This window comes from Fundulus heteroclitus, chromosome 10 (genome assembly GCF_011125445.2).
Source record: "Fundulus heteroclitus isolate FHET01 chromosome 10, MU-UCD_Fhet_4.1, whole genome shotgun sequence".
NCBI lineage: Eukaryota > Metazoa > Chordata > Actinopteri > Cyprinodontiformes > Fundulidae > Fundulus > Fundulus heteroclitus.
In genome coordinates, this window is record NC_046370.1 from 3,080,865 (window position 1) to 3,106,184 (window position 25,320).

General features: G+C 36.9%; 3 protein-coding genes across 4 annotated transcripts; all 3 read left to right on the forward strand.

The window, feature by feature from the left end:
• Positions 1–654: 654 nt before the first annotated feature.
• Positions 655–10,992, forward strand: LOC110366525 (nucleolar transcription factor 1). 2 transcript variants are annotated; one of them, XM_021308086.2, is made up of 15 exons: positions 655–827; positions 926–1,116; positions 2,451–2,528; positions 2,713–2,868; positions 2,950–3,014; positions 3,101–3,143; positions 4,392–4,441; positions 5,457–5,598; positions 5,673–5,714; positions 5,896–5,964; positions 7,041–7,084; positions 8,237–8,423; positions 8,511–8,558; positions 8,660–8,716; positions 10,256–10,992. In XM_021308086.2, the coding sequence occupies exons 1-15, from the start codon at positions 809–811 to the stop codon at positions 10,301–10,303; spliced, it is 1,239 nt and encodes a 412-aa protein (XP_021163761.2). In that variant the 5' UTR covers positions 655–808; the 3' UTR covers positions 10,304–10,992. The 2 variants fall into 2 exon arrangements, with proteins under 2 accessions (XP_021163761.2, XP_021163762.2); XM_021308087.2 differs by lacking the exon at positions 655–827 and having other exon boundaries at positions 955–1,116; positions 2,413–2,528.
• Positions 10,993–12,511: 1,519 nt separating this feature from the next.
• LOC105939414 (nucleolar transcription factor 1) lies at positions 12,512–19,367 on the forward strand. The gene is made up of 10 exons (XM_012881553.3): positions 12,512–12,755; positions 12,843–13,018; positions 14,007–14,084; positions 15,306–15,461; positions 15,554–15,618; positions 15,709–15,769; positions 15,924–15,955; positions 17,916–18,057; positions 19,179–19,220; positions 19,290–19,367. Exons 1-10 carry the CDS (start codon positions 12,722–12,724, stop codon positions 19,365–19,367), a joined length of 864 nt encoding a protein of 287 aa, XP_012737007.2. The 5' UTR covers positions 12,512–12,721.
• A 477-nt stretch (positions 19,368–19,844) lies between these two features.
• Positions 19,845–24,411, forward strand: LOC118556476 (nucleolar transcription factor 1-like). Its single transcript, XM_036141797.1, has 6 exons — positions 19,845–19,936; positions 20,011–20,200; positions 20,915–20,962; positions 21,049–21,120; positions 22,114–22,179; positions 23,553–24,411. Exons 1-6 carry the CDS (start codon positions 19,926–19,928, stop codon positions 23,592–23,594), a joined length of 429 nt encoding a protein of 142 aa, XP_035997690.1. The 5' UTR covers positions 19,845–19,925; the 3' UTR covers positions 23,595–24,411.
• The last annotated feature ends 909 nt before the right edge of the window (positions 24,412–25,320 follow it).

A 25,320-nucleotide genomic window follows, 5' to 3' on the forward strand; every position in this document is an offset into this window, starting at 1 on the left:
GCTCTAAGAAAAACATGCCTGGTTTACCTATACCTCTTGGTGCAATAGAAAAAAATGAAAAGTGAAAAAATATAACATTTATCTTGTGTCTGCGTATTATCATGTGTAATTTACGTGCGTTCTGGGCCGTTGTCTCGCCAAAATTTTATTTTGGTAACACAAAATGACAATAAAGATTGTAAATTCAAAGACTACACTTCAAAACTTTAAATTATATCCATCCTTTAACCGAGTCAATTAGACATAGATTTAGAATTGATGCCCCATGACCAAAATACTATTATTTCACCTCTCTAAGTCCTCCATAGGTTTCAGCCATTTTATAATTAATTTACTTGATTCATTGAGGCTTTTCTCTGTCTGTTTCTTTTTCCCTTTTCTAATCCTGTATTTTATTTGTATTCAAGTCATTCAATGGTGTATATAAATCTCATTCATATGCTGTGGATAATCGATATAAACTGTAGTTATTTTTGGATGTTTGATAAGCTATTTAGTTGTAATTTTATATTTATGTTACGGAATTCGCTGTTGTTCCTTATTCTAATAGTTTCTGAAAAGAAAAAGAGGGAAAAAATGGATCTCCCGTTTCCCTGTGACGTCACTCTGCCCCGGTGTCTGATTGGATGGTGTCTCCGTAGAGTTCCGCTCGTACGGTCGGTCATGCGGAAGTGGTATCAAAACAGTAATGGTCGCCATGTGGTATCTACGGTTTATGGTTGCATATTAACTGTTTAAATGTTTAGATCGATTAGAAAACAGAGTTGTTGATTTTCGGTGAAAAAAAGAGAAACTTTGGATTGTAAAAATGGAAGATGTTGAATTGGGTGAGTGGAGTTATAGCAACTGTAAACTCTTCGCTAGTTCGGTATATATTAAAACGGTATGTTAGCGCATATATTATTCAAACGTCTTGTCCGTAAAGGTGCAGAATCTACGGGATGGACGCGGGAAAACCTGGAGAAGCTCCTTGCTTCGCTGAAAGACAAGATCCCAGAGAACGAGAATAAGCACACTTATATCCAGGGACTGAAAGCTGTAGACTGGGATAAAGTTGCATTCCCTCCCTTTTCTGCAGAGGAATGCCAAGAGAAGTGGAACAGTATGATGGGGATGGTGAGCAGTGTTTTCATTTTTAACGTGTAGCTCAAATGGAGGTTTTCAATCCTGGATTCCTTCAGTGTGAAAGTTAGATTTCAATAAAAATATTTGCAGGATTTGGATAATTATTTAAAAAAATGCAGAACAGTATGATAAATTATTTATGTTGAGTTTATCCCTTATCCCAGGGGTCTGCAACCTAAAGAGGCATTTTTGCCCTCAGTCCAGCTAAATAAAAGTTGTTTAGTGCAGCAAATGTTGCTTTAACTCTTTTTATTTTTTAAAAGGCAAATCAATTGCCTACTTAAGTTTACGTTTTTTACAGAACCCATATATTCTGTTTTTAAAACAAGGAAAAACAAAATTTTGCAAAATAATATATTTAAATAATATATTTATAATATATTTATTCCATTTCGGTATTTGTGGAAAATTGAATAAAAATTGTATCCTAATAAAGAAAAATGGATCTTAAGATGAATTTCGGGGTCTGAGCACTCCAGACAACTAAGGTCTTATTGCTCCAGCCTGCTCTGCAGAACCAGAACCAGTGGCAGAGAAGCAGCATTTAGTTCCTTTGCTCCACTTATCTGGAACAAACTTCCAGAAAACTGTAAAAGTGCTGAAAGCCTGAGTTCTTTTGAATCAAGATTAAAAACACAATTGGTTAGGATTCCGTTTGATTGTTCTAGTTAAACTGTTTTACTTAAACATCATCAATTTAAGTTTGTAGTCCAACTGTTTTTAATATTTGCTTTTAGTCTCCAGTTTCCCATGTTTTATTTTCTTTCAATTTTTCTACATTTTATTCCAACTTGCTTTTATTCTGTTTTTATTTTCCTATATTTTAATCATGTAAAGCACGTTGCGTTGTCTTTGTGCTGAAATGTGCTATACAAATAAATTTGCCTTGCCTTGAGATTAAAAAAAAATCCAATTGTTACTTTTATTATCATTCTGTTGTGGAAATTCAATGCAATAACCCAATGGAAAAAATGCTTAAACCTCTCTTTAATGCTAGATCTATATTTAACATTTGTTGTTTCTTTATGGCTTTTAGCTAGAGTTATTAAAAGCCATTGCAGGAGGTCCAAACAGCTACTTGTGGATCAGGAGCAGCAGGTTACAGACCCCTCCCCTATTCCAAAAACAACCTGTTCATGCAACTATTTATGATGCATTCATTCATCAATATAATCCAACGATTTATCCATTTATCAATATATTCATTGCCCTGCTACACAGTCTTCGCTCTTTCCTTGTTTCATATTTATACCCTGACCCTGAAAAGGCCTGAAATATATCCCACAGTGGTTGGGCAGTGTGATGACTCTGTTGTTGTCGCTCAGATGCGCAGATATCGCAGCCTCCCAGAGCTCCTTGATGAAGCTGAAGCTGTGTTTTCTCACCGTGCCAGCCTCGTAGATGTAAGTAGTCTACCTTCAAGCTTTTATCTTTCAAACATGTGTTTAATATGTAACTTTGGCCATTTGTTTCTTATATTTTAATGTGGTAGACTTAATTAAAACTTCCCCCCCCCCCCCCAGGATTAGATGTACAATAATATTATGTCCTTATTTTTCTCAATGTGTTCTTTAATTTTACTTGAAGATCCACCCAGAGCACCCAAAACCACCCACTCCTCCAAAAATGCGTTATGTTTGGAAGAAAATGTCCAAGTATAGGAAAAAACATCCAGATGTGACCATAGGACAGATTGTGAAGATATTATCCAAGAAGTATGAAACCCTCCCAGATGAAAAGAAGGTAGGTGGTCTGTTGTGAGCCTGTATGTAATACAGCAGTTATTGAAGTCTAAAGAGATCATTTATCTTTTTTCCTCTCTAGGACAAATATGTGCAGAAGCACCTTCTTGAATGTGGTGAATATAGCAGAAAGAAGTTGACTTTTTGGTAGGAAAGCAACTTTCATATTCACATTAGATTCGGCAGAAATCGTCAGTCTGATTTTATTGCAAAATAAACTTTTCTCTTTTCAGTCAAGAGAACCATCTGCCGTTACCTAGGAGCGCCCTTGACAATGTAAGTGATTGTTTTTCCCCTCTAGCCGGTCCTGGTCATGAAATGCTGCGTGTTGCTCACATGTTTAGCCGATTGAAAGCCTTCCTACTCGATGCTTATCAAAGCCTGCGTCATCGGCCCATGGTGCGTTCACTCTCAGGTGAAGAAAATAATTATGTTTATTCCATTCCTAGGTCTGGATAAGTAGGGGGAACAGAAAGCATGAACAACTGTTTGTGTTTCTAGACTTTATTCCTTATTCTGCTACTGAAAAGATCAATTTGTAATAAATACAGCGCTTATTACATTGCATTATTGCAACATCTCAACTTGATTTTTTTTTGACAACCTCATTGATCAAATTGTTTTTTCTTTTAAACCCTTTAAGTAATGTTTTATTGGTGGCCTTTGTTTAGATAAATTCACATTTTTTAAATTTTCTTGGCAACTTTGTGCTTTAGGTGTAAGCGTATTCCCTACATGAAAAACAATACTGAGGTGTTTGCTTGTACAATCATGCATATTGCATAGTTTTTTTTCCTCAACAATCTCTAATTGACTGTTTTCTTTCCCTTTTTAACTTAGATATTGCATTTTTACCTGAATATGTTGTATTATCAATAATTGCATAATTTAATTTTTGCCTTTCTGATAAGTTTGCTCTCTTTTGCTTTAGAAACTAACTTTAAATTAGCTTATTATCCATTACTAATGTAATATAACTCTATGTATGTGTTTTTGCGTCTGTCATGCTCGGATTTCTCCATTGTGAGACAATAAAGGGATTCTCATTTATTTAAAAAAAAAAATTAAAAAGTACAAAAAAAACAAGGAGGTTGGGCAGGAGAAAGAAATCGGCTGAAAAACGAATAATATGGATTTCTCAGGGCTCAGGTTTAGGAGTTATTGTAAGAGAGTCACACAGCTTAAATATCCATTAGAAATATAGAGAAAACACATCATTTCAGAGCTTTTTCTTCATCTAGATCTTTTTGTTCAACTTTAGCTTGGATCTGTTTGTGGTTCAAATATTAAAGAGTTTTAAAGTGAGCCTGATTTAACTTTCCAGATAAATAAATAAATGAAAATCAGCAACTATTGAATGGGAAGCAAATGCAGCATTGTTGTTTCATGATTTATGGACAAAGGTTAAATTAAAGTTACAGTCAAGTGGTTGGAAAATCTTTGGAAATTGAGTCTTTAAACTAAAAATGTGTAAAAAAAAATGTCTTTAGTTAGTGATCTGCTGTGTTTGTTTGTGTTTTGAAGGGCGGGGAAGGCTGCAGTAGAGACGAAGGCCCGCCTGAGAAGCCTCCTCCGTAAGTAGCAGTCACTGTCCATCATATTATTTGTCCTTTGCTTTTTTATTGTACAGCATGAGTTCATAGATTTCTCATTTAAATGGTTTGAGAAGCAGTTTAAAAACTAGAGTGTTTTTACAGAGTCAACATGGCAACCTAATATCGTTTACAGCCAAATTTGGCACCGTTGTGCTTAAAGTCGCCTCTTTGGCAGCAATGACAGGAAAAAGGTTTCTTTTATTTTCTTGTTGAAGTTTCTCTGGTCTTGATTGGGCCAAAGCTTTCTGATACAGCTCTTGAGATTTTCCCGAGTTAGGTAACATTTCCGCAGCTAAATTGACTTTTATATTATTTTGAAGTAACACTTACTTGAGTAAACTTTCCGGATACTCTAACTACCTCGAGGTCCTTAACTAAACCAAACAACATTTTAGCCAAAAACGCACCAGATACACACAGAGTTGGTTACACTGACCATTCTTATATTGCAGACTTAATTATTGTAAATGTAATTTTCCGTTTTCTGAGTCTATTATGTCATTTTGAGGCCACGTACATACAGTATATATGTATATATAGTATTTATGGGCTGTTCTGACATATTTATTCTACCTACTGTAAAAACAGGCTTAAGAATTAACTGTGACTGTCTGAAATGTGATGTAGAAATAAAGTTTGAAGCTGTATGTTATAAAAAGAATTAGCTTTGGAAACTTTTGGCATTTTGTAATCATGTAATCTTTCTTTTTTTTTATAATTCTTTTTTAGTTTATTTCTGAAGACAGTAGACGTTGCCCATAACTTTAGATCTTTCTTTGTCTAATTACATAATTTTCATGAATTAAACCAGACGTTCGGATCATAAAGTCACTCGGTGCTTAAGTGGGCTTTTTGTTTAACCAAATACTGTTTTACTATTACTTGGGTAAAAATCTATCAGAGTAAGTTTACTAGCCAGTTGGACTCATTTGTCATGTAAGCATTTATTTATATATATGTGTAATGTGTTGTTGTTTTTTCTCCATGTTTTTAGACATGGCCGTGCTCTGTTCCTCAAAGAACTATCTAAAGCAGACAGGGCTGCGTTTGGAAATAGGCTTTTGAAGGTCATGAGTGAACGCTGGAAAGAAATGAGTGAAAACGAGAAGCAGAAGTACAAGAGGCGATGTGAAAAGGTTTGAACAGAGTCCAACGAAGACCTGAGCTTTTCTTACCTCAGGTCGGTTAAGCATTTTGTTTTCTATTTCAGATGAAGAGAGAGTATAATGCCAAGCTGATTAAATATCTAGATGTAAGTAAAGCTGAGATGTTTTTTTTTTTTCTACAAGATTTTGTTTTGCAGATTTCCAGACCCAGCGGGTGTGTTTGTTTGTCTTTGAACACTTAAGGGGTCTGCTTAAGCGCCTCCACAGCTTCACTTGTCAGATATGCTTCGGCCTCACTGGCTCCTGTTTTTTTTTTATGTTCCTCAGCGGTTCAATGAGGAGGAGAAGCAGAGATTCATGGCGGCGAACAAAATCAAATTGTCAAAGAAACCTTTGGTAAGATTTCATTTTCTACTTTCTTTACAATATACCACAAAACGTCAGTGTGGACATGTTCCAGATTGAAGCGACAACATTCAAACCCGTGAACTGTTGACCGTTTACCTCAAAGTCTTTGGCTGTTTATTTATTCAGATTCAATTTGTGTCGGCTTAAAACGTTTGCAAAGTATTGCAGTCGTTTTCCTTTTTCTTTTTTTTTTGGCAGCCAAAGCTGCTCTGGTATAAATGTCTCCTGTTATAGTTGTTAGAAACTGAGCTAAGGAGCAGCTCATTACGTCAGTATTAATTGTAGTTTTTAATTTTGATGGTTAGAGAATGAGCCTTTGGTTTATTTCCTTCATTTTTAGCTTTTTAGGGCTGGACGATATAGAAAAAAAAGCATATCCATGGAATAGCAATCATGTTGATCAATATCAATAATTATAAACTAATTCAAAACATATTTTAAGTGCAGCCCTGACCATTTTATGCTGTTGCTTAGTGACTTATTTTTAGATACAGACACAAACACTGAATTCAAACTCAACCCTTTATTCAAGCAACTTTTCACCAAAATTGCAAGTAAAAAAAAAAAAGAACATGTGCTCTCTGAACTATTTGGAGGGGGCGGAGCTTAGTAACTGGGCGTTCCTGGGTCTGCGTTGTGATTGGTTGGGAGGATGTAATGACTGTAATATTAACCTTCAGGATAGGCTAGAATGCATGAGGAAGGAAAACTGTTCTATTAAACTTTTTGTTGACCCTTTTTTTTTTCTATCATTGATATACGTTGTTATTGAATTGTCGTCCCACCCTCATGTTCCCTCATTCATCGCTGTTTAACAACGTCAGGTTTAGCTGTGTTACGTTCAGGTTCCTCGTGTAAAAAAAGAAAAAAAAAAAAAAAACAGCACTGTGAGGTTCAAAGTTTGTAAAAAAATGTTAACAAATGAACATTAACAACATTTAAGAAAGTTGGGGCACAGCCGACCATAGCACACACAAGTGACGGAGCTTCATCCGCCCTAACAACTGCACCAGGAGTCATTCTGGAAGTTTCCTTTCTTCTGAAGACTTTTCATTTCTCTGCAGGACCGATACATGAGACGACCAGGCGAGCCGACGATGCCCGCCCGGTGAGTATGTGGTTCTGGTTTTGGACTTTTTGTCTCTCGGAAATGTTTCAGAACGTCTAACAAATGAGGATTTTATTTACTAGGTAAAAAAACACTATTTAGGATGAGCCGATTCGATACGATTCTCGATACATATCTCACAATACAATACAGTTCTCGATATATCGCTCAGCTTGATTTGGTTGGACTCCAACATTGATATTTATTACTTTCAAATTAATGCTCAGTCATTCAATCAACAAAACCAGCAAAATATTATATTTATGTTCAATTTATTAAACACTGGGAAATAAAGTGCATTTAACGTATCACAGAAACCAAATATGTGCCCAAACGTCTGATTTTAGGGATGAAGGCGCTTCTAAAATCCTGCCGGCCGTTCCGCAAATTCGTCTCAGTTGCACTTCCTCGCTGTGAACAGTAATGGCGCGCTGTAATAACGCCCCCTAGGGGTTGGGAAGTATATCGATCTTGAAAGCCAGAATATCAATATTAAATTGTTTTTAAAAACCATTGATATTAATCGTGTTGATTTTTATACACAGCCCTAATAAATATTATTTGCTTACATTTACTTGTCATTTTCTTATTTAGACAAATAGATGTTACTACTGAGGGGAAAAACGATAATTCTAAACTAAATTAAATAGTTTTAAAACCAACATGGATCTGCCGCATACGGAACATATTTCTGCAGCTTAGACCAGGATCTGGTCCAATTTAAATGTATCTTTCTGGTCATTCGGCATCATATTTACTTTATTGTTCACCTCCAGCACCAGGGAAGGTTTCTAATTATCAACTTCAGTCTGGCTCCACCAGAACCTGTTATTATTCACATTACTGATTTAAAAGGCACATTGCTAAATGCTCCATGGTAGCTGTGGACCCCCGAGGGTGACAAAGCAGGTTATTAGGTTCTGTGAGTAATTATTGATTCATTTTTTTTTTTTTTTTTATCATTTTCAAACTATTTTTGTATTTACTCAGGTTATGTTTGTCTGCTATCATTTTTTTAATTGTGTAAAAACATTTAAATGCAACCAAAAACAGAAAAAATGTGTAAAGAGGAAGGGTTTTATTTACATCACTGTAAATAAAACATTCTGAAGATATGAAAATGATCTGGAAACTTGCTTTCCTCTGTTTCAGATCTGGATTTATATATTTTTTCAAGGAGCAGTCAGAACACCTGAGTAAGAATATACCACATAAAGAGCGTATGGGCATGGCCAGGAAACTCTGGTATGCCCTTTCTGCGAAGGAGAAGCGCCGTTACGGCAAAATAATCCAGGAGAACTTGGAAAAATACAGAGAAGACCTGCAAAACTGGTTCCAGGTATTTAACCGCTCATTAATTTCAACTCCAGCCTTTGAAACTTCCGCCAGGAGATAAAATTGTCCACAATCTGTGTTGTTTGAGTAGACGCTGACTCCTAAAGAGAAGGGGGATTACTTGAAGAGAAAACCCAGCGTAAGTGCAATAAAATGAATCTTCTAATTTCAAAGTGTTTGAAAGAAACGCCCTGATCATATCACCTTTTTCCTGTTTTTTTTTTTTTTTTTTTTTTGCAGATGGAAGTATACCTTAAAACAAGTACGCATGTGAAAAGGTCTCTTAAACAACCTTCAGTAAGTGGAAAAATATAACAATAGTGGCTGAATGTTGATCTATCCCCTTTTGAACACAACTTTTTAACCTACAATAACCACAAGAGGGTATAAAATACAGCTGGCAACAATAGATAAATGTTTATTTAAATAAAAGATTTCAAATTGACGACTAGAATTTATAGAAAAAGAATGAATTTGTCACATTTTATACCTCGTATGAAAAGGCAAATTTTTTCCTCGCTGTCTGACATTAAATCTAAAAATTTTTGAAATTTTAGATCAGATGTTCTTTTTTTTTTTATTATTTCTGTTTGCCAAATGCCAAAATAATGGAAAGACTTTTATTTTTATTTTTTTACTTCTCTCAGATTCAAAAGCATAATATTTCCTTTTTGTATTTAGTAGAATTGGCGTTTTGACTGTATGACTTCAAACATAAAATGTTTCGCCTTTCCTTCCACAAGCTGCGGCCCGTTCCTCCAGACCGACCTGCTGTTACTCCAAAACATTCACTGCGTTCTCTTTAAGCCATTTAGTAACTCCTTTGCGGCACGCTTAGTAGTTTTGTGGTCATTTCTTTATCTGGAAGACGAAGTTGTGTCTAAGGTTTAACTTCCTGGCTGACGTCTTGAGATGCTGCATCAATATTTCCACGTAATACCGTCTCCTTGAGAAACCGTCTGTGTTGAAGTGCAGCTGTCCCTCCTGGAGGAAAACACCGGTAGAAAGAAATGGCCACCCCTCTATTTAAGATGTTGTTCTCAGGCCTGTAACCTTTCAGTTTTTCTTTCAAATGCAGTGATGATAATTATGACTGAATCCTTCAATTTTAGATCAAAAAACCATGTCCATGTCCTGGAGTACATTTTTTGCTTTTCCTGAGTGAGGACTTGTTTCATCGTGGATAATGACATCCTTCTCATTTTGTTTCTGGTTTGCACATTGCAGAAGAAAACACATTCCTATCTGGGACACAGAACCCACCTCCTTCCAGAACCGCTTTATGGCTGAATGTTCCTTTGCTTTTTAGATTTGCAAATGTTTGTGTCAACTGTGGCACAGTTGGTCGCCTTGCGGCAAGAACTCACTGGGTTCAAATCCCTGCCTGGTCTTTCTGCATGGAGTTGGCATGTTCTCCGTGTGCAAGCGTGGGTTTCCCTTCAGCTTCCTCCCACAGTCCAGAAACTGTCAGGTTAACTGGCCGCTCCAAAGCGTATGCGAGCTTGGCTGGTTGGTGTGCCTCAGATGTTTTGAATTAACCAATGAGAAGCTTCAAAAAGCCATGACATCATCATCATCATCTGGGCTTTTCTGAACTTGGTTTATTCTTCATGTATACGAAAAAAAACCTTTCTCGTTCTGGCATTGAGCAAATAGAAATAATTCTGGTGATCTGAACTGACCGGGAACAGGAACACAATGTGGGTTAAGAATGGTTGTGTCTTTTATTGTAAATTTTGAAATTCATCTGCTGTCGTTTGGGTATAAAATAAATTTAGATGGATCTCACTGGTTTAATTTGCATCCATCTGTTAATCATCATGTTTTCATCACTAGGAGGAGGAGGGAGAATATGAAGAGGATGATGATGAGGTGCATTATTAACAACGGACTGATCTGCTGCACGTCTAACCCAGACTGAGGATTCTCAATCAGCTGGTTCCTGTAATGGATGCCAAGAAGAAAATACAACAAGTGACTCTAACCTAGGATCGTTTGACCTGTTGAGAGGCCTGGCTGCGTCAAGTTTTTGCAGGCCTGGACTTCATGCAATAAATTTCAACACAATGACACGCTTGGTAATCTTTCTGCTTTAAGAGAGTGGCTCCTTATAATAACTCACTTCTCTGTTGGGAACATATAAGCCTTTGGCCTGGACTTTGCTTATAATGTGTCGTCGACCATCTGCAGAGCATGACAAGACCCTTGAATTTCAACATATTTCTGTGCCATTCATTTAAAAAAAATTATAATTTTGGGAGGTAAAAATCCCACAAACCAACTTTGGATCACATAAAGCTACAGATGTACCTGCTGCTTTATTAAAGCCCAATACTAATATCTTTATTTTCCTTTTTAAATGTTTCCATATAGCACATTAGATTAAAGCTGAATGATCCAGGATATAAATCACCATCTTAACAGGGTGTTCTCTTTTATTTCCACTGGAAAGATCAAAGTCAGGAATGTGCATGTTTCATCTGCTGTGTTACGTTGAGCTACTGCTCTGAAATACTCGATAAGAAACTGAACGCATCAAGGAAGGTAGTACACAAAGTTGTTTTTTTTTTTTTTGTACATTTAACTTTCATGCACTGTTAGTTGACTCCTAAAACTGTAACATTATTACCAAATTAATATCTAAGGGTTTCAACTCAGGTTTGAGAAGTGATTTATTATTGTCTGGGTCAGGATGGACAAAAGAGTTCAGTAATGATAATTGGTTGTTTCCAGGTTATTTGTTGAAAATAGATTTTATTTTATTTAAGTGTATATAACTTTACTTTAAAATGTTTTTTATATATATATAAATTTGTCTATGTTTTAAGTGATTGTGTTGTAACTGGGTTTTTATTTTACTATATGCTGACACTCTTGGCCAGAGGGCAATTTAATATTTTTTTTATCAGCATTGCTTATGAAATTACAGACACATTCAATAAATTAGAATAAAATAAAAAATACCTAAAAAGGGATAAATATTTCCCGATTATTAATTGATGATACAGCAAATTCAAATAAAAATGCAATCTTCAAGGTAAATAGAGGAAATAGCAGCTTACTTACAGAATATGTGAGATAAACTATTCAATATGCATGATTGTACAAGCAAACACCCCAGAGAAGTAAAAACAAATGGACATGCAAAGGTGCATCAGCATCTGAGAAGTTGTAAATGATTCTTGATAAGATCAGAACCCGTGCAACCAGATAGATAGATAAGTAGTGATCGCTGTTTTTTCTACCTGCTCCACAAATGAGCATGTAATATTTTAATTAAATTAGCCAGATTTCCTATCGGAAAGGGATCACAAAATTAAAAAGGTTTTTAAAAATTCTTTTGAGCTCTGCTGAAAATACATGAAAAAAAAAAACAATTCTTATTATTCTTATTGCTGTATTCTCAGCAATAACAACTCAGTTTTTCTGAAACAGTTTCTGTGATTAGCCTGTACTGATAAATTACATAAAAGAGAATGTAAAATTTGTGTTTTATTAAAAGACAAAATTGTATACAGTACCTAACTTTTTTATTGTAAAAGTTTAACCAGTCTGCAATAATATTTGCCTTTTTTGCCTGTGTTTTTAAACACAGCAACGTTTTATTGGCTAAAATCATCTTTATTCACAATTTTACACCTCATAATTCTCCAGTGTGCAATAATATGTAGATTCCTATTAGTAGAAAATCTATATTTATTGATGAATGGTACTCAAAGTGAGTTTTTTTTACATCAGGATTTCGGTAAAAATTTTAAAATTCATTGCACAAAGAAAAAATATGACCAAATTTTGAATCTGGTTACAAAATCTTTTCGTGCTATGGTCAAAGAAGACATATTATATTTTCTAATGTTACTCCAATAATTAAAGTATGTCATCCCCGCTCCCTGGAAATTAAATTTAAAATTATAAATATTTATTCAATGAAAGAATTTTAAGATGTGTTATAAATCGTCCTTTGCGATTAAATGTTTAGTGTTAATGACTGGTACCTATTTGTATTGTAAAATGTTAAATAACGTTAATGGCTGATTTTTTCCGCTTCTCGTGTGACGTTTGTCAATTCTCCTTTCTGATTGGCTCTCAACTAAAGGGTTCCGCCCACGAGCAATGGAGACATCCGGATGTTGTTTCAAAACAGCAACAAACGCCATGTGGTCGAGTTCAGATTTTCTGGGCTTTTTTAGATTGAGAAATTAGTCTGCTACGGAAGTTTGCTTCCAAGTGACGTCTTTTAACAAGTCTATTTCTTCGAAACTCTAAAAAGCCGTAAAAAGGAGATACGTTTCGGGTTTGGAAATGAGTGAAACAGAAATGGACGACGGACAATCTGGTGGGTACAATCACTAAGCGTTAGGAAATGAGCGTAATGAATGTTCTGCCGGTAAATGAATGTTAATAGTTCACCTTCTGTGTCCAGGATGGACCACAGCAGACGTCCTGAAGCTGATCGGTGCCATAAGGAGCAGCGTCCCGGAGAAGGAGAAGACGCGGGGTTATCGAAATGGACTCTCCGCGGTAGACTGGGATGAAGTAGCGTTCCCTCCCTTTTCTCCGGAGGATTGCCAAGAAAAGTGGACAAGTATAATGGCAAAGGTAATACGTCTGCCAGTGTTTGTGGCTGATGAGTCAAACAGTGACTATGGGAAAAAGTAGTGGTAGACTGAGGTCACAGGGAGCATCTGTGATCAGCAGGATGCTTTCATGGGTAGAAAAAGTTTTTACAAATGCAGTATTTGCTTTTGGATGTTGATGGGGAAGTAGTTTTCTGTAGATCTACAGAAAGAGTATGACATGGTGGCAATCAGGGCTGGTCTACTATTATATATTCAATAACAATATATATCGATTGATAGACGTATATCAACGATAGAAGAAAAAAGAGAATAAAAAGTTCAATAGAATAACAGTTTTCCTACCTTTTGCATTTTAGCCATGTAGGTTAATATTACATCCTTCCAACCAATCACAACGCAGACCCAGGAACCAAGATCCACCCCTTCGAAGAGTTCAGAGACCACGCTTTTTTCTTTTTTTAAAAACTGCAGTTTTGGTAAAAAGTTGGTTGAATAAAGGATTGAGTTTCAATTTAGTGTTTGTGGCTTCATCTAAAAATAAGTTGTTAAGCAACAGCATAAAATGGCCAGGGCTGCTCTTAAAATATGTTTCTAATTTGTTGATAGTTATCGATATCGATCAATATGATTTCTATTTTATCGATATGCCTTTTGTCTATATCGTCCTGCCCTAGTGGCAAGTAGGGCTGGGAATAATCTAGGATGAGATGATTCGATACGATTCTTGATCTCGCTCGGCTTGATTTGACTCCAATGCCGATATTTATTACTTTCAAATTAATGCTCAAAGTCATTCAAGTAAAGCGAGATTAAGAAAGATGTAAAATTTTTTATATATAATAAATGCATTTCCTTCCTCTTGATGATTATTTTTTTTCTTCGTGTTGGTCTCTCACACAAACTCCCAATCAAAGAGTTTGCAGTTTGAGGTTGTAATGTGACAAAAATGTGAAAACTTTCGCAAGAGACAGCTTTAAGAGTGTGATAAATGTGTTCCTGTTTGTTAGATGCGCAAGTTTCGGAGTCTCCCAGAGCTCATTGTCGAAGCTGAACATGTCATTTCCAATCCTCTCCGTCACAAAAAGGTAAGTACCCACTGTCCAGTGCGTCCATTTTTCCAAAGTTTGCTGTTCTGTGCCAAGTGATTGTAACGACTAGTTCAAATCCGACACTAACACAAGGCCTGTTTGATGATGTTTCAATGGAGGATTGTTCACACTTTGAGTTAAAATCTCCCTTAGGAGATCAGCTCTTAGTTGCCTCACTCCAAATGCAAATTTCTGTATTGTCACAGCACACAGAGTGACTTTTAGCTTAACAACAAACCTTAGCTATTAGCTAAATAAGTCAAAATAAGAGCAGTCTACAAACTCCTGACTATAGATCACGTGTCAAACTCCAGGCCAGTGGGACGAATCCGGCCCGTAAGAGCCAAAAAAGGCATATCACATCATAAAGTGGAGGCATTTATCCTTTTAAATTGTATAAAGTGGCTAAAACTGTGCCTCCTGTAGCGAATGTTGATTTTCTTTAACTATAGAGTAACATCATCCTGCCACTAGATGTCAGTTTTTCCCACAACACATTAAAATAACCCAGAAATGTCCAAAAAGAGTAAAAGTGATGCAGAATGATGAGTTTAAAGTGTAACTCACCACAATATCAACTTTTTTTGCAGATAAACTGGGACTAAGATGCTACTTAAATGTTGCTGTGCATTTTTAATATTTGTATGTGAACTGAAATGAAATTATGAAATCAAAAGTATCATCTATACCCGTGTAAAATCGGCCTTTTTAATGACTTCACGATGCCATAGTGGCCCAATATAGAAATGAGTTTGACACCCCTGCTATAGAGCATTGCTATTATTCACTGACTGCAGTAATCCTAATTACTGATAAGGATTCCTACGATTAAAACCTAGTAAATAGTCTCCAGAATATTCCTATACAGAACTTTTCCTTTATTTTATATTGGTTAATAGCCGACACACGTCTTATTCTGGGAAACTTTTAATTTGTAACAAATGTAATCTCAAGGAGCACACTGTACAAGAAATCAGATTCAATTTTTATACTCAAAATATATAATGTAATAAATTGAATCATACAGCCGGATGCACAATTTTGCTCTAATTGAATCTTAGTTATAAAACCAACTGGTAAAGCGTTTTCTAAGAGATTGCATCACATCATTGACAGATTATTTGATCCGGACGGATCAGATAATCTGACTGGGTTGGGCAAAAAGGTTCCTCAGAATGAAATGAACTAGAACATGTTGGCTTATCATTTTTCGTACAGATCCACCCAGAGCTCCCAAAATGTCCCTCTCCTCCAAGAACGGCTTATATCCGGAGGAACTTTTCCACATTTAAAAAACAGCACCCAGGCCTGACCATAGACAAGATCAGGAAAATAGCTGACAAGAAGTACGATGAGCTTCCAGATGAAGAGAAGGTGGGTCATGTGTGAAAAGTTGATAAATAAATAACAAACCTACCGATCACAGTGACTTAAAAAGTTCCCGGTTCATTGGCTCTTTATTCCAGGCTGAATATGAGCAGGAGCACGCCCGCCGGCGCAAGGAATACGAGAGGAGGATGCAGGACTTTTGGTAGGAAATCCCCTAAATGCAGGTGTGTTTGAACAAAACTGATGGTCTCGATTTACATGGTGAACCTGTTGCTGTTCTTTTGCTTTTCAGTAAGAATAACAAACTACCTGAGACTCGGACAACGGAACGGAAAAAGAGAGTCCCTGTAAATGTAAGACTTTTATTCTGGCCTGCATGTGGTTCGCCACATCTACTGGGTAAAACATGCCGTTGTTGTCATTGTCAAACTAAATCAGGTCCAACAAAACCATGGATTGGTCTTTGTAGATGCAGTTTTATAGATATGTCTTTTTCTTTTTTTCCAGGAAGATGAAGGCCTGCCGGAGCAGCCACCTATGTAAACCACTCTCATTACACACCAGTGTTTTCACATTTTTACTTCACTTAGGCAATGACTGACTCTTTAAGGTGGTTTATTGTGTTGATCATGGGGTTTCTGCATATTTTTTTTTTAACTAAAGCTTACCCTTCGGGAACCTTTTTATCTGCCTGGGCCATTTTTTTTTGGGTGCAGTTCCGCTGTAACCTGACACCGCCAGATAGATTTGCTTCGCATATCCATCTGGAAACCTTCCGTTGAAGTAATTTTGGGAAGGGGCGAAAATACTGGTTAGCTGATTGGCCTATGTTGGTGACAGACGGGCCAAATAAACCAATCAGATTCGTCGTCACTCGTAACAGAGCGACGACGAAAACACAACCACAAGCCAAGCTACTCTTGCTGCTGCAGGTAAAGGCTCGTTAGCTCAGCAAAGAAATACTGTAATTCCGATAAAACTTGCTCGATAGCCACGCTAACGCTAGTTTCATCGGCTGAAGCCGCCATGTTCTTTAGACTGAACTGACGCGCTTCTCGTTGCGTCACACCTCAACCCGCCTCAAAGCCAACGCTGATTGGACGTTCGTTTGGTGAACGGCTCCAAATTTTCTTTAACGGAGAGTAGCCAGACTGATCTGCGAGTGAAACCTTGAAAGTTCGCGAGATCAGGATGGTCTCACGAGGCTAGTTCCGCTGTGGGGGTCCTAATAATGTAGATTTCATGCCCTGACGCTGAGCAGCCCCTCATCCTGCAGGAGTGCTGCTGCAATCTGGGGGAAATGGATCACCGCAACAGCACAGTCCAGAATAAATTTTAAATGGTCAAATATGACCAAGACAGCTTCATAGTGGTTGTGGGACACAAGACACAGCCTCTCAATTCAAGCTGGAAGGAAATGTGTTTGTACATTAGATTTTAAATACTGCTGCACTGATCACCACTTCCAGCGGATTGGAAAATCTTTCAGGGAACAATTCAGAATTTACGAACCTGACTTTGCCTTTGATTTAGGCTTGGACAGACTTTATTGTCATCCAACCTCACATTCACAGTGTACGTTTGAGTGAAATTTCATTGCATGGCTCAGTATAAAAAGGAGAAACATAAATATTTGTCAGGAATGTTGCTGCAAACCAAAAAAAAAAAAGACATTTTATATGTATAGAAAAGTTATGTGTAAGATGATGTGAATAGTGCAAATGTTTGTAGCAGCAGAATGCATTGATGGTGCAGATAGTACAGTTAGTGCAACAGATGCTGGTGAAGATTCTCAGTTATCCAGGTCATGGTCATTCCAAAAAAAGTAAAAAACAAAGCAACTTGACTTGTTTTCTGTAGTTGAAGACGTTTCGCTTCCTCTCCAGGAAGCTTTCTCAATTCAAAAAGTCTGGATGAACTTTTGAATTGAGAAAGCTTCCTGGAGAGGAAGCGAAACGTCTTCAACTACGGAAAACAAGTCCAGTTGCTTTGTTTTTTACTTTTTTTGGAATTAGTGCAACAGAGTTCACAGTGTCCAGGTAAAGTGACTGAAGGGGGATTCATGGAAGTTTAGCCGTTTTATGACATGTGGAGTGAAACTGTTGGGATCTGTGCCATCGGAGCATCAATCATCAGCCTTCTTACTGAACATTTTTCTGCTCTTGAGTAACTTGTTGGCTGACAGCTTTTTTATTTGAGTAAAAATATGAAGTAGTGCTACTCTTACTTGAGTACAATTTTTGGCTACTCTGCCCATTTCTGTTTATTATGAACCGTATTCATCGGTCTCCTCTCTTTGGAGTCTCCTTATCAGATGATATACATCCATCTCAACATGCAACTACCTTAAATAAATAATAATAAAAAGCTGCATTTGGCTCAAAATTTGCATTCTTAGCTTTTAATGTTTATTTCATTCTGTGCATGTTTTAGTTAATTGACAAGTCTGTGTTTGTCTAATTTTCTTTGTGCTTTTGCATATTTTTTTTTTTTTTTTAGAAACGGTCTCACTCTGTTCAGCAAGGATTGTGCTAAAGCAGCTAGAGGCTCACATGGAGCCGGGTTTTGGAAGGTTGTGGGCCAGCGCTGGAAAGAACTGAGTGAAAGAGAGAGAATGAAGTACAACACACGCTGTAGAGAGGTACCAACGTAAAAAAAGAAAAAAGAACCTACCGTGCCTTGCAAAAGTATTCACGCCCTTTGTTGCCTCACATTTTGGAACTAAAATGGAAATGTTTGAGCATTTGCACCATTTAATTTACAGAACAAGCCTACAACTTTGAAGATATGTGATTTTTCCTTGAGAAGCAAACAATTAATAGGACAAAGTGACAGAAAACTTCAACGTGCATAACTAACAAAGGTTCTGTTCCAGGATATCTACGAGCAGTTTTCCCGTTTCTGCTGCCACAAAGCATGCCCACAGCATGATGCTGCCACCACTATGTTTCACTGTGGTGGTGTGATGACGGGTTTGCTCCTGAGATGGTGTTTTCCTTGGTGGCTGAAAAGTTAAATTTTAGTCTCACGTCATAGCTCCTTCCTCCAAACATTTAGGGAGTTGCCCACGTACCCTTTGGCAAACTCAAAACATGTGTTCTCATCTTTTTTCACTAACTGATGTCTTTTTTTTCTGGCCTTTCCTCCATAAAGCCTAGCTCTACGGTTTATTGTGGCTCTACGGACAGATCCTCCAGTCTCTGCTGTGGAGCTTTGCAGCTCCTTCAGGTTTACCTTTGGTTTCTGTGCTGCTTCTGATTGATGCCCTCCTGGCCCGGTCTGTGAGTTCTGGTGGGTGGTGCCATCTCTTGGCAGGTTTGTTGTAGTACCGTGCGCTTTCTATTCCAAAGAGATGGATCTGATGATGCTCTGGGGAAACGTTATTTTTTTCCCAATTTTTTTTTTGGCTTGTTCTTCTCATCAATTTTGTTTGGAGAGCTCCTTGGTCTTCATGGTGTGAGCCCCTTTCATTTAGCGGTGCTGCAGCCTTTGGGCCCTTTCAGGAATGCCGTGTTCATACTGACAGGTGATGTGTTGGGTTGCAATTATGGGACTTGTGCAGGTAATGTTTTAGATTTTTTTTTTTCTCATTTAGAGTATTTTGAGCAGAATCATCATATCAAGCATCTTAAAAAAAAAAAAAAAAGGTTGCAACAAAACAGGCAATAAGTCAAAGGGGTTGAATACCTTTGCAAGGCACTCTATATTTGCTGAGGGTGTATTAAAAATACCCTAAATGTTTTATTTTTTTTGCCATTTCAGATGAAGGAGGAGTATAATGCCAAGCTGACGGAGTATCTGGATGTAAGTACTGAGATTCTTTTTAGGAGTTAATAGGAAGAGAAGTTGTGACAGTTTCTTTATGTTCCTCAGAGGTTTGATGACGCAGAGAAGCAGCGGATCATTGAAGAGAACGGCATCAGATTACCAAAAAAGCCTTTGGTAAGATGAAATTTAACTCTTTCTTCTTTTTTTTTTTATAAACTAAATAAATATCTGATTTTCATACATATAGATATTCATTTTACAGTTCTCTTTTGAGCTCAAGTGACTGACATGGAAATATGTATACAAAATACAGATGATGGTGATGATGATGAAAAAAGTTCATAGTCTCCACCTTAATGGCATCAAAAATAGATTAAAAAAACTTTGTCAGTCTGTTAAGAAAATTCAAGCTGTTATTCCACGAACAAACCGAGAAACACTTAAAATTAATTTGTAATTAGATTTATTTGTAATTTATGTTTAAAAAGACTTGGTCCGTTATCATTTTTAGCCAAAGTTAGTAAAGAAGGAAAATTGAAGGTTCAAAGAGCGACTCGTGGCTCTGGAGCTGTAGGTTGTAGACCCCTAGTTTATCCCGTAAAATACATATGTTTGTGGCTGTGGCGCGAAAAAGTCCAAGGGATGTAAATACTTTTGAATCTTCACATCGTCAATCATTCAGTGATTAAAGACTTGCTTGTTATTTCTGTGTAGAGGGCGATATTCGCCGGTGAGCCCAAGATGCCGAGCCAGTAAGTATAGAGCTAAAACACCCTGAATGTTCCTCACAAGGTTCGGTCTGACTGTTTAGCTTCTTGTTTTCCAGATCTGGATTTATATACTTTGCCAGCGATCAGATGATGTTTTTGAAGAAGAAAATTTCCAACCACCAAGACTGCCTAGCCGAAGCTAAGAAACTTTGGCAGAAGCTCCCTACAAAGGAGAAGGAACATCACAAAGAACGCATACATGCGAACATGAAACAATACTCAGAGGATCTGCAAAAGTGGTTCCAGGTATTTGAAAATGTCCATCCTCTACTTTTCTTTTCTTTTTTTTTTTATGTTCTAGGTTAAAAGATGGAACCTAATTCCAATCTTAAACTTTGAGTCGTGTATTAATAGAGTCAAAATGACCATTTTGCCTTGGATGCTTTATTTGCTCCAAACACTTCCTGTAGAAATAAGCGATAAATTATTTCCATGAGTGGGACAAAATCATTTCTACATTTCTAGATGATTGAAGCTGGCAAACAATAGAGCAGGGCTAGCTCTGCCGTGTATGAAAGACTATTGTATTTCTGCTTAACTCATGGGTTTTAGCGTGTTGGTGTGAGATAGACTACCAAGCAAGGTGGAAAGAAGTAGAAACCGGAGCTTCCAAAGAAGACCAGGGGACAACAGACTCATGAAAAAACGAATTGTACAAGACAATCCGTGGATTAATTTACCGTTGAAGCTTTGGCTACAGATCCTTAACAAAAAAGATTGGCAGGAATAAGTCAGGATCCTGAGATGGTGCTGATGGAGTGTGCACATACAAGAAATTTCCCTCTGGATTGTACAATGCTCCCGGTGTGCTAACTTATACAATAACACAATAATTCGGTAGTAAAATCCAACGGTGGGCAGAATACGTAAAACACACATGAACACACTAGAAACAAACCCTCAAAACAAATAAAAATGTTCTAGCGGGTAAATTTAACGTTTTTCTTTTATGCTCTGCAGGCGCTGACTCCAGAAGAGCAAACAGAATATTTAAAGCAAAACCCCAACGTTAGTACTTCATAATTCGCTTTATTTTTGCACTGAATGTTTCTGAAGTTAGTTTTCTGGAAATCATGTTAGATCTTGAATTGCAGAAGCTGAAGTTTCTTGATGCCAGAGGAAGAACGGTGCCCAGCAGAGAAGAGCCACTTTTGTGTCAGCCTTCAGTAAGTTGTAATGTGAATAAAATACACATATTGATGCACATTCATGATTTAAAGCCCCACTAAGTAACATTTTTACCATAATATATCCTCTTTTAAGTCCCTGTGATGGTAATCTAAGTGTTTATGAGACTATTGAGGGGTCTGTCTTCTCCTCCCACTGTCTCTGGCCTAAAAACAACACTTGCCACTTCCTGCGTAATTCATCCATCCATTTTCCAACAAGCTTATCTCTGTTGGGGTTAGCGAGGAGTGCTGGTGCCTATCTCCAGCTGTCAAAGGGCGAGAGGCGGGGTACACCCTGGACAGGTCGCCAGTCCATCGCAGGGCAACAAGGAGACAGACAGGAGAAACAACCACACTCTCTTCTAAGGAGAATTTAGAGAGACCAATTAATCTAACAGTCATGTTTTTGGACTGTGGGAGGAAGTCAGAGTACCCGGAGAGAACCCACGCATGCACAGGGAGAACATGCAAACTCCATGCAGAAAGACCCAGGGTTGGATTTGAACCCAGAACCTTCTTGCTGCAAGGCAACAGCGCTACCCACTGGTGATATCTAATGTTAATGTTTGGTTAATTTTTTATTTTTCTCTACAAATAAAGGGATGTAGGCTTTGTTCAGAAGTTAGGGTTCAAGTTGTTAAACATTTTACTAATAAACAAGTGGTGTTTGTGATTAGTTTTATGCATTTGGATATTTTTATAGCTATGAACCTATAAATTACTTTGGACTACAAATAGCTGATTGATGAATGACAGTAAAATGAAATAAAACAAGAACATTTTAAACAAAACATCATGAGGGTAGTGAGTATTTACGAAAGTGCCGATTTCAAAAGGTCCTGCAAGGGGAGCGCCACTCAAAAATGACTTAGTATGGCTTTAAATAACTCTCCAGTGATCTTTTCTCAATGCTGAAAATTCTGAGAAAAACAGATTTTTTTTTTATCACACTGGACTGTAATTTTGCTTCTTGCTTGTTTTGGTACGAAGGACTCGGAAGACGAAGACATTGGGGACATCAACAATGAAGAAGGAGACATTTGGAGAAGTTATGAGGTGATCAATGGTTCCTTTCTATAGAAAACAGGGCATACTGGGAAGGGTTGCAACACTTTTTTCTTTTATCTCAGTCAGAGACGATTGGGCCTAGACCAATCTTTTATTTATTTATTAAACTTACTTATCTGTCTGCTAATTGCCCATACTATTTAAATATAATTACGTGGGACAGATATTTTACAATATCCATTAAAGAAAAGGTGAACTATTGAAACCGCCCCCATCCCTGGGACAGTTGCAACAAGTCATGAATCAGTATATTTCAAAAATCAACTTTGTTTTTGTTTTTTTTGTCCCAACGAGCATGTCATTCTGAGCATTTGTATTTATAAAACTTAATCAACAACTAACCTTGTTAGAGCAGTGATAAGAAGACAATTCCTTGGCTGCAGCAGAAATGAATGAATCCCACAGACAGGTGGTTGTCATATATAAGCAAAAACATGTTTTTTTTTTTTTTTTCAATAAATTTAGAAGATGATCTTGAATCTTCTGATGATGATCTTCTGTCCTGTTGGTGGTAGGGGGGGTGTGGGGGTCCAACTGGGCGCATTCAGTATCAATGTCATCAATGTAGCATGTTTCTGATTGGAGGAAAACGACTTGTTGCAACCGTCCCCAGTCTCCACTAAATTTAGATAAAGCTTTTACACAGAGGACTCTACTCTTGCTGGAACCTGCTGGTATTGATCTTTTTTTTTTTCTTTAAAATTAATTAAAAAAAATTATTGCAGCAGTAAAATTACCTTCCTCCCCACCACCAATTTTTCCATAGCGTTTAGTTCCTGGCCCTGAGTTGGCCATGATGGAACAGCAGGATGGAGCCTCCGCCATGCTGTACAGTGGGCAGAGTTGCTTTTCCACAGCTGTCTTTTTCTTCAGACTAAACCCACCTGGATTATTTAAAGTGCTAGCACTTCAGTGATGGTGGCACAGAAAATGTTCATTGCTGGCATTGCCCCAATCTCTCAAACACCCGGCAGGCGGTTAAATGAATTAAATGGCTGTGATTTAGGCCCTAAGATGACCCACTTTGCTGTAAATCTAAAGTATAAATTACAAACATGCTTCAGTTTGATCTATTTTGTAGGAATTAGTGCTAAAAAGATTTTTAAGATGTTTTTTTTATTTTTGTTTTTTTTCTCCAACCGCACTGAAAAAAAAAATTACTCCAATTAAAGGTTGGATTTCTCTGAATTGGTCACTTTGAAGGTTTGCCACTGTAATAAAAGACAAATTTATTCAAAGGCGTTTTACACATTACACGTTACCTCTGCTGCCAATAAATGTGTGTGTGGGGGGGTGTAAGGGTCTGAATAAGATCAGCAATGTTTGTATCAGCGTGTTGACTATCAACTTCTGATCCATAGGATGAGGACGAAGAGGACGACAACATGTTCGACATGTATTGACCGACGTAGTCAAAGTTACAAGGGAAACTTGGATTGATCAACAGATCATCAACTGAATTTGACGGGATGAAGAAAAGCAACTACAGCCTATAAAGCTGCATCGTTTGCTTGGCTGGGAGGCTTTCCTATCATGCTCCTGTTCACTTTTACAGTGTTCAGGTCTGGACTATCTGCACTTTAAAAAAAAAAAAAAAAACACAATTATCATAACCGAGGAGTATTTGACAGCAGATCAGTGTATCTGCTGTCAAGGAGGAAAATTACAACAGAAAAATCAGTTTCTGTGATTTGGACAGAAGCTGTTTAAAAAAATTCATCTATTTGAGATGATAAATTAGATATTCTCAATTTCTTTCTATCTCCTTACATTTGTACATGAACATGTTTTTATACAGAAGCATTTTTAGATTAAAATTGATGAATAAATCAGAATCAGACATACCTTAATAATCCCAGAGGGAAATTACTTAAACATAAGTATAAGTAATTTAAGAAAAAATGGCCGCTTTCAAACAGGTTATTGAGGGACACATGATCAGCAACATTAGTCAGCTTGGCTGTGGAGTTTAAACAAAGCTCAGTTGTTGTTTTTCTTTAATTATATAAAGCTTCTGAGAAAACAAACAAGGAAATAGGTTGCTGAGCCAGCATGATCCAGTTCCAGCGGCGCATTGGTGGAACAAAATCAGGGATGTATTGTTTCTGTCTGATCACTCTGTAAAGATGGATGCCTTTTAAACCAAGTAAATAAACTTGCTCATAAGGTTTTATGTGTGGATATAGAAACACGTTTTGAAGAATAAAAACCCAACTGGTATTGGTTCTTTAAGCATTTTTTTAAGCATTATATGTAAGGACAAAAGAACAATATAGAATAAGTAAAACATGCAAACGTTTTTTTTAACATCCTGCACATTATAAATTAATCCAACTGACTTTAACATTTTTATCTGACATAATTCAGATGCAACTTTCAACATGTTTTGCTGCCGATAATTACTCTTAAACTTTCTATTTCAGTGTCACTTAGCCTAAGTTCATTTGATGGGCTAAAAATGGAAGTGTACCTTTTACTTAAGTGTAGTTTGAGTCAGTTTATTGAGCTTATACTTTTTAAAATCACTTTATTGCCATTTTACAAGGCAAATTACAATACACAGACAAAGTTATGTTTGGATCCATAGTCTTAATCAATTAAACCAAAAGTGCTTGTATTGGTTTATAAAAGGTAAAATGCTGCCCCCTTGAATGAATGAGAATTTCATTAATTTATTTGCTTAATTTGCCTCAAGAAGAACTTTTAGAAATACACTTAAATCGTGTACTTCTCTTTTGCAGTTAAGTACAAAGATACAGGTAAATATGTGCAGAAATGTCCGTACCAAATTTCAACATGTTCAGTTACAGATTTTTACAAAAGGTAGCTCTGTTTCCGATGTATTAAAAAGGTAATTTCTTTAAAGATAACTTTTTCTATAGGTTAAATAGGATGACACAATTAGAATCTATAGACTGTAGTGGAAAGATGTGTTAAAGTGAAGGTGAAATTATACAATTTGTCAACAGACTAATGGCACAGGGATAATCCGTGTGGCACCAAAACGCCGCATCGGTGAGACTCATGTGGAGATCGATTGCTTCTGTCTGATCCAAATAAAGATGGGTGCGTATTGAAAAATTGGCTTTTTCAATTAGGTTTTTCGTGAAACTAAATGATAGTTTATCT

Coding starts and splice junctions, on each gene's coding strand:
- LOC110366525 (XM_021308086.2), top strand. Junction 7,085..8,236: donor GAGCCGACGATGCCCGCCCG/GTGAGTATGTGG, acceptor CCTCTGTTTCAG/ATCTGGATTTATATATTTTT. Junction 8,424..8,510: donor ACCTGCAAAACTGGTTCCAG/GTATTTAACCGC, acceptor TTGTTTGAGTAG/ACGCTGACTCCTAAAGAGAA.
- LOC105939414 (XM_012881553.3), top strand. CDS start 12,722: ATGAGTGAAACAGAAATGGACGACGGACAATCTG. Junction 14,085..15,305: donor ATCCTCTCCGTCACAAAAAG/GTAAGTACCCAC, acceptor TTTTTCGTACAG/ATCCACCCAGAGCTCCCAAA. Junction 15,956..17,915: donor CTGCCGGAGCAGCCACCTAT/GTAAACCACTCT, acceptor TTTTTTTTTTAG/AAACGGTCTCACTCTGTTCA.
- LOC118556476 (XM_036141797.1), top strand. Junction 20,201..20,914: donor ATCTGCAAAAGTGGTTCCAG/GTATTTGAAAAT, acceptor TATGCTCTGCAG/GCGCTGACTCCAGAAGAGCA. Junction 22,180..23,552: donor ACATTTGGAGAAGTTATGAG/GTGATCAATGGT, acceptor TCTGATCCATAG/GATGAGGACGAAGAGGACGA.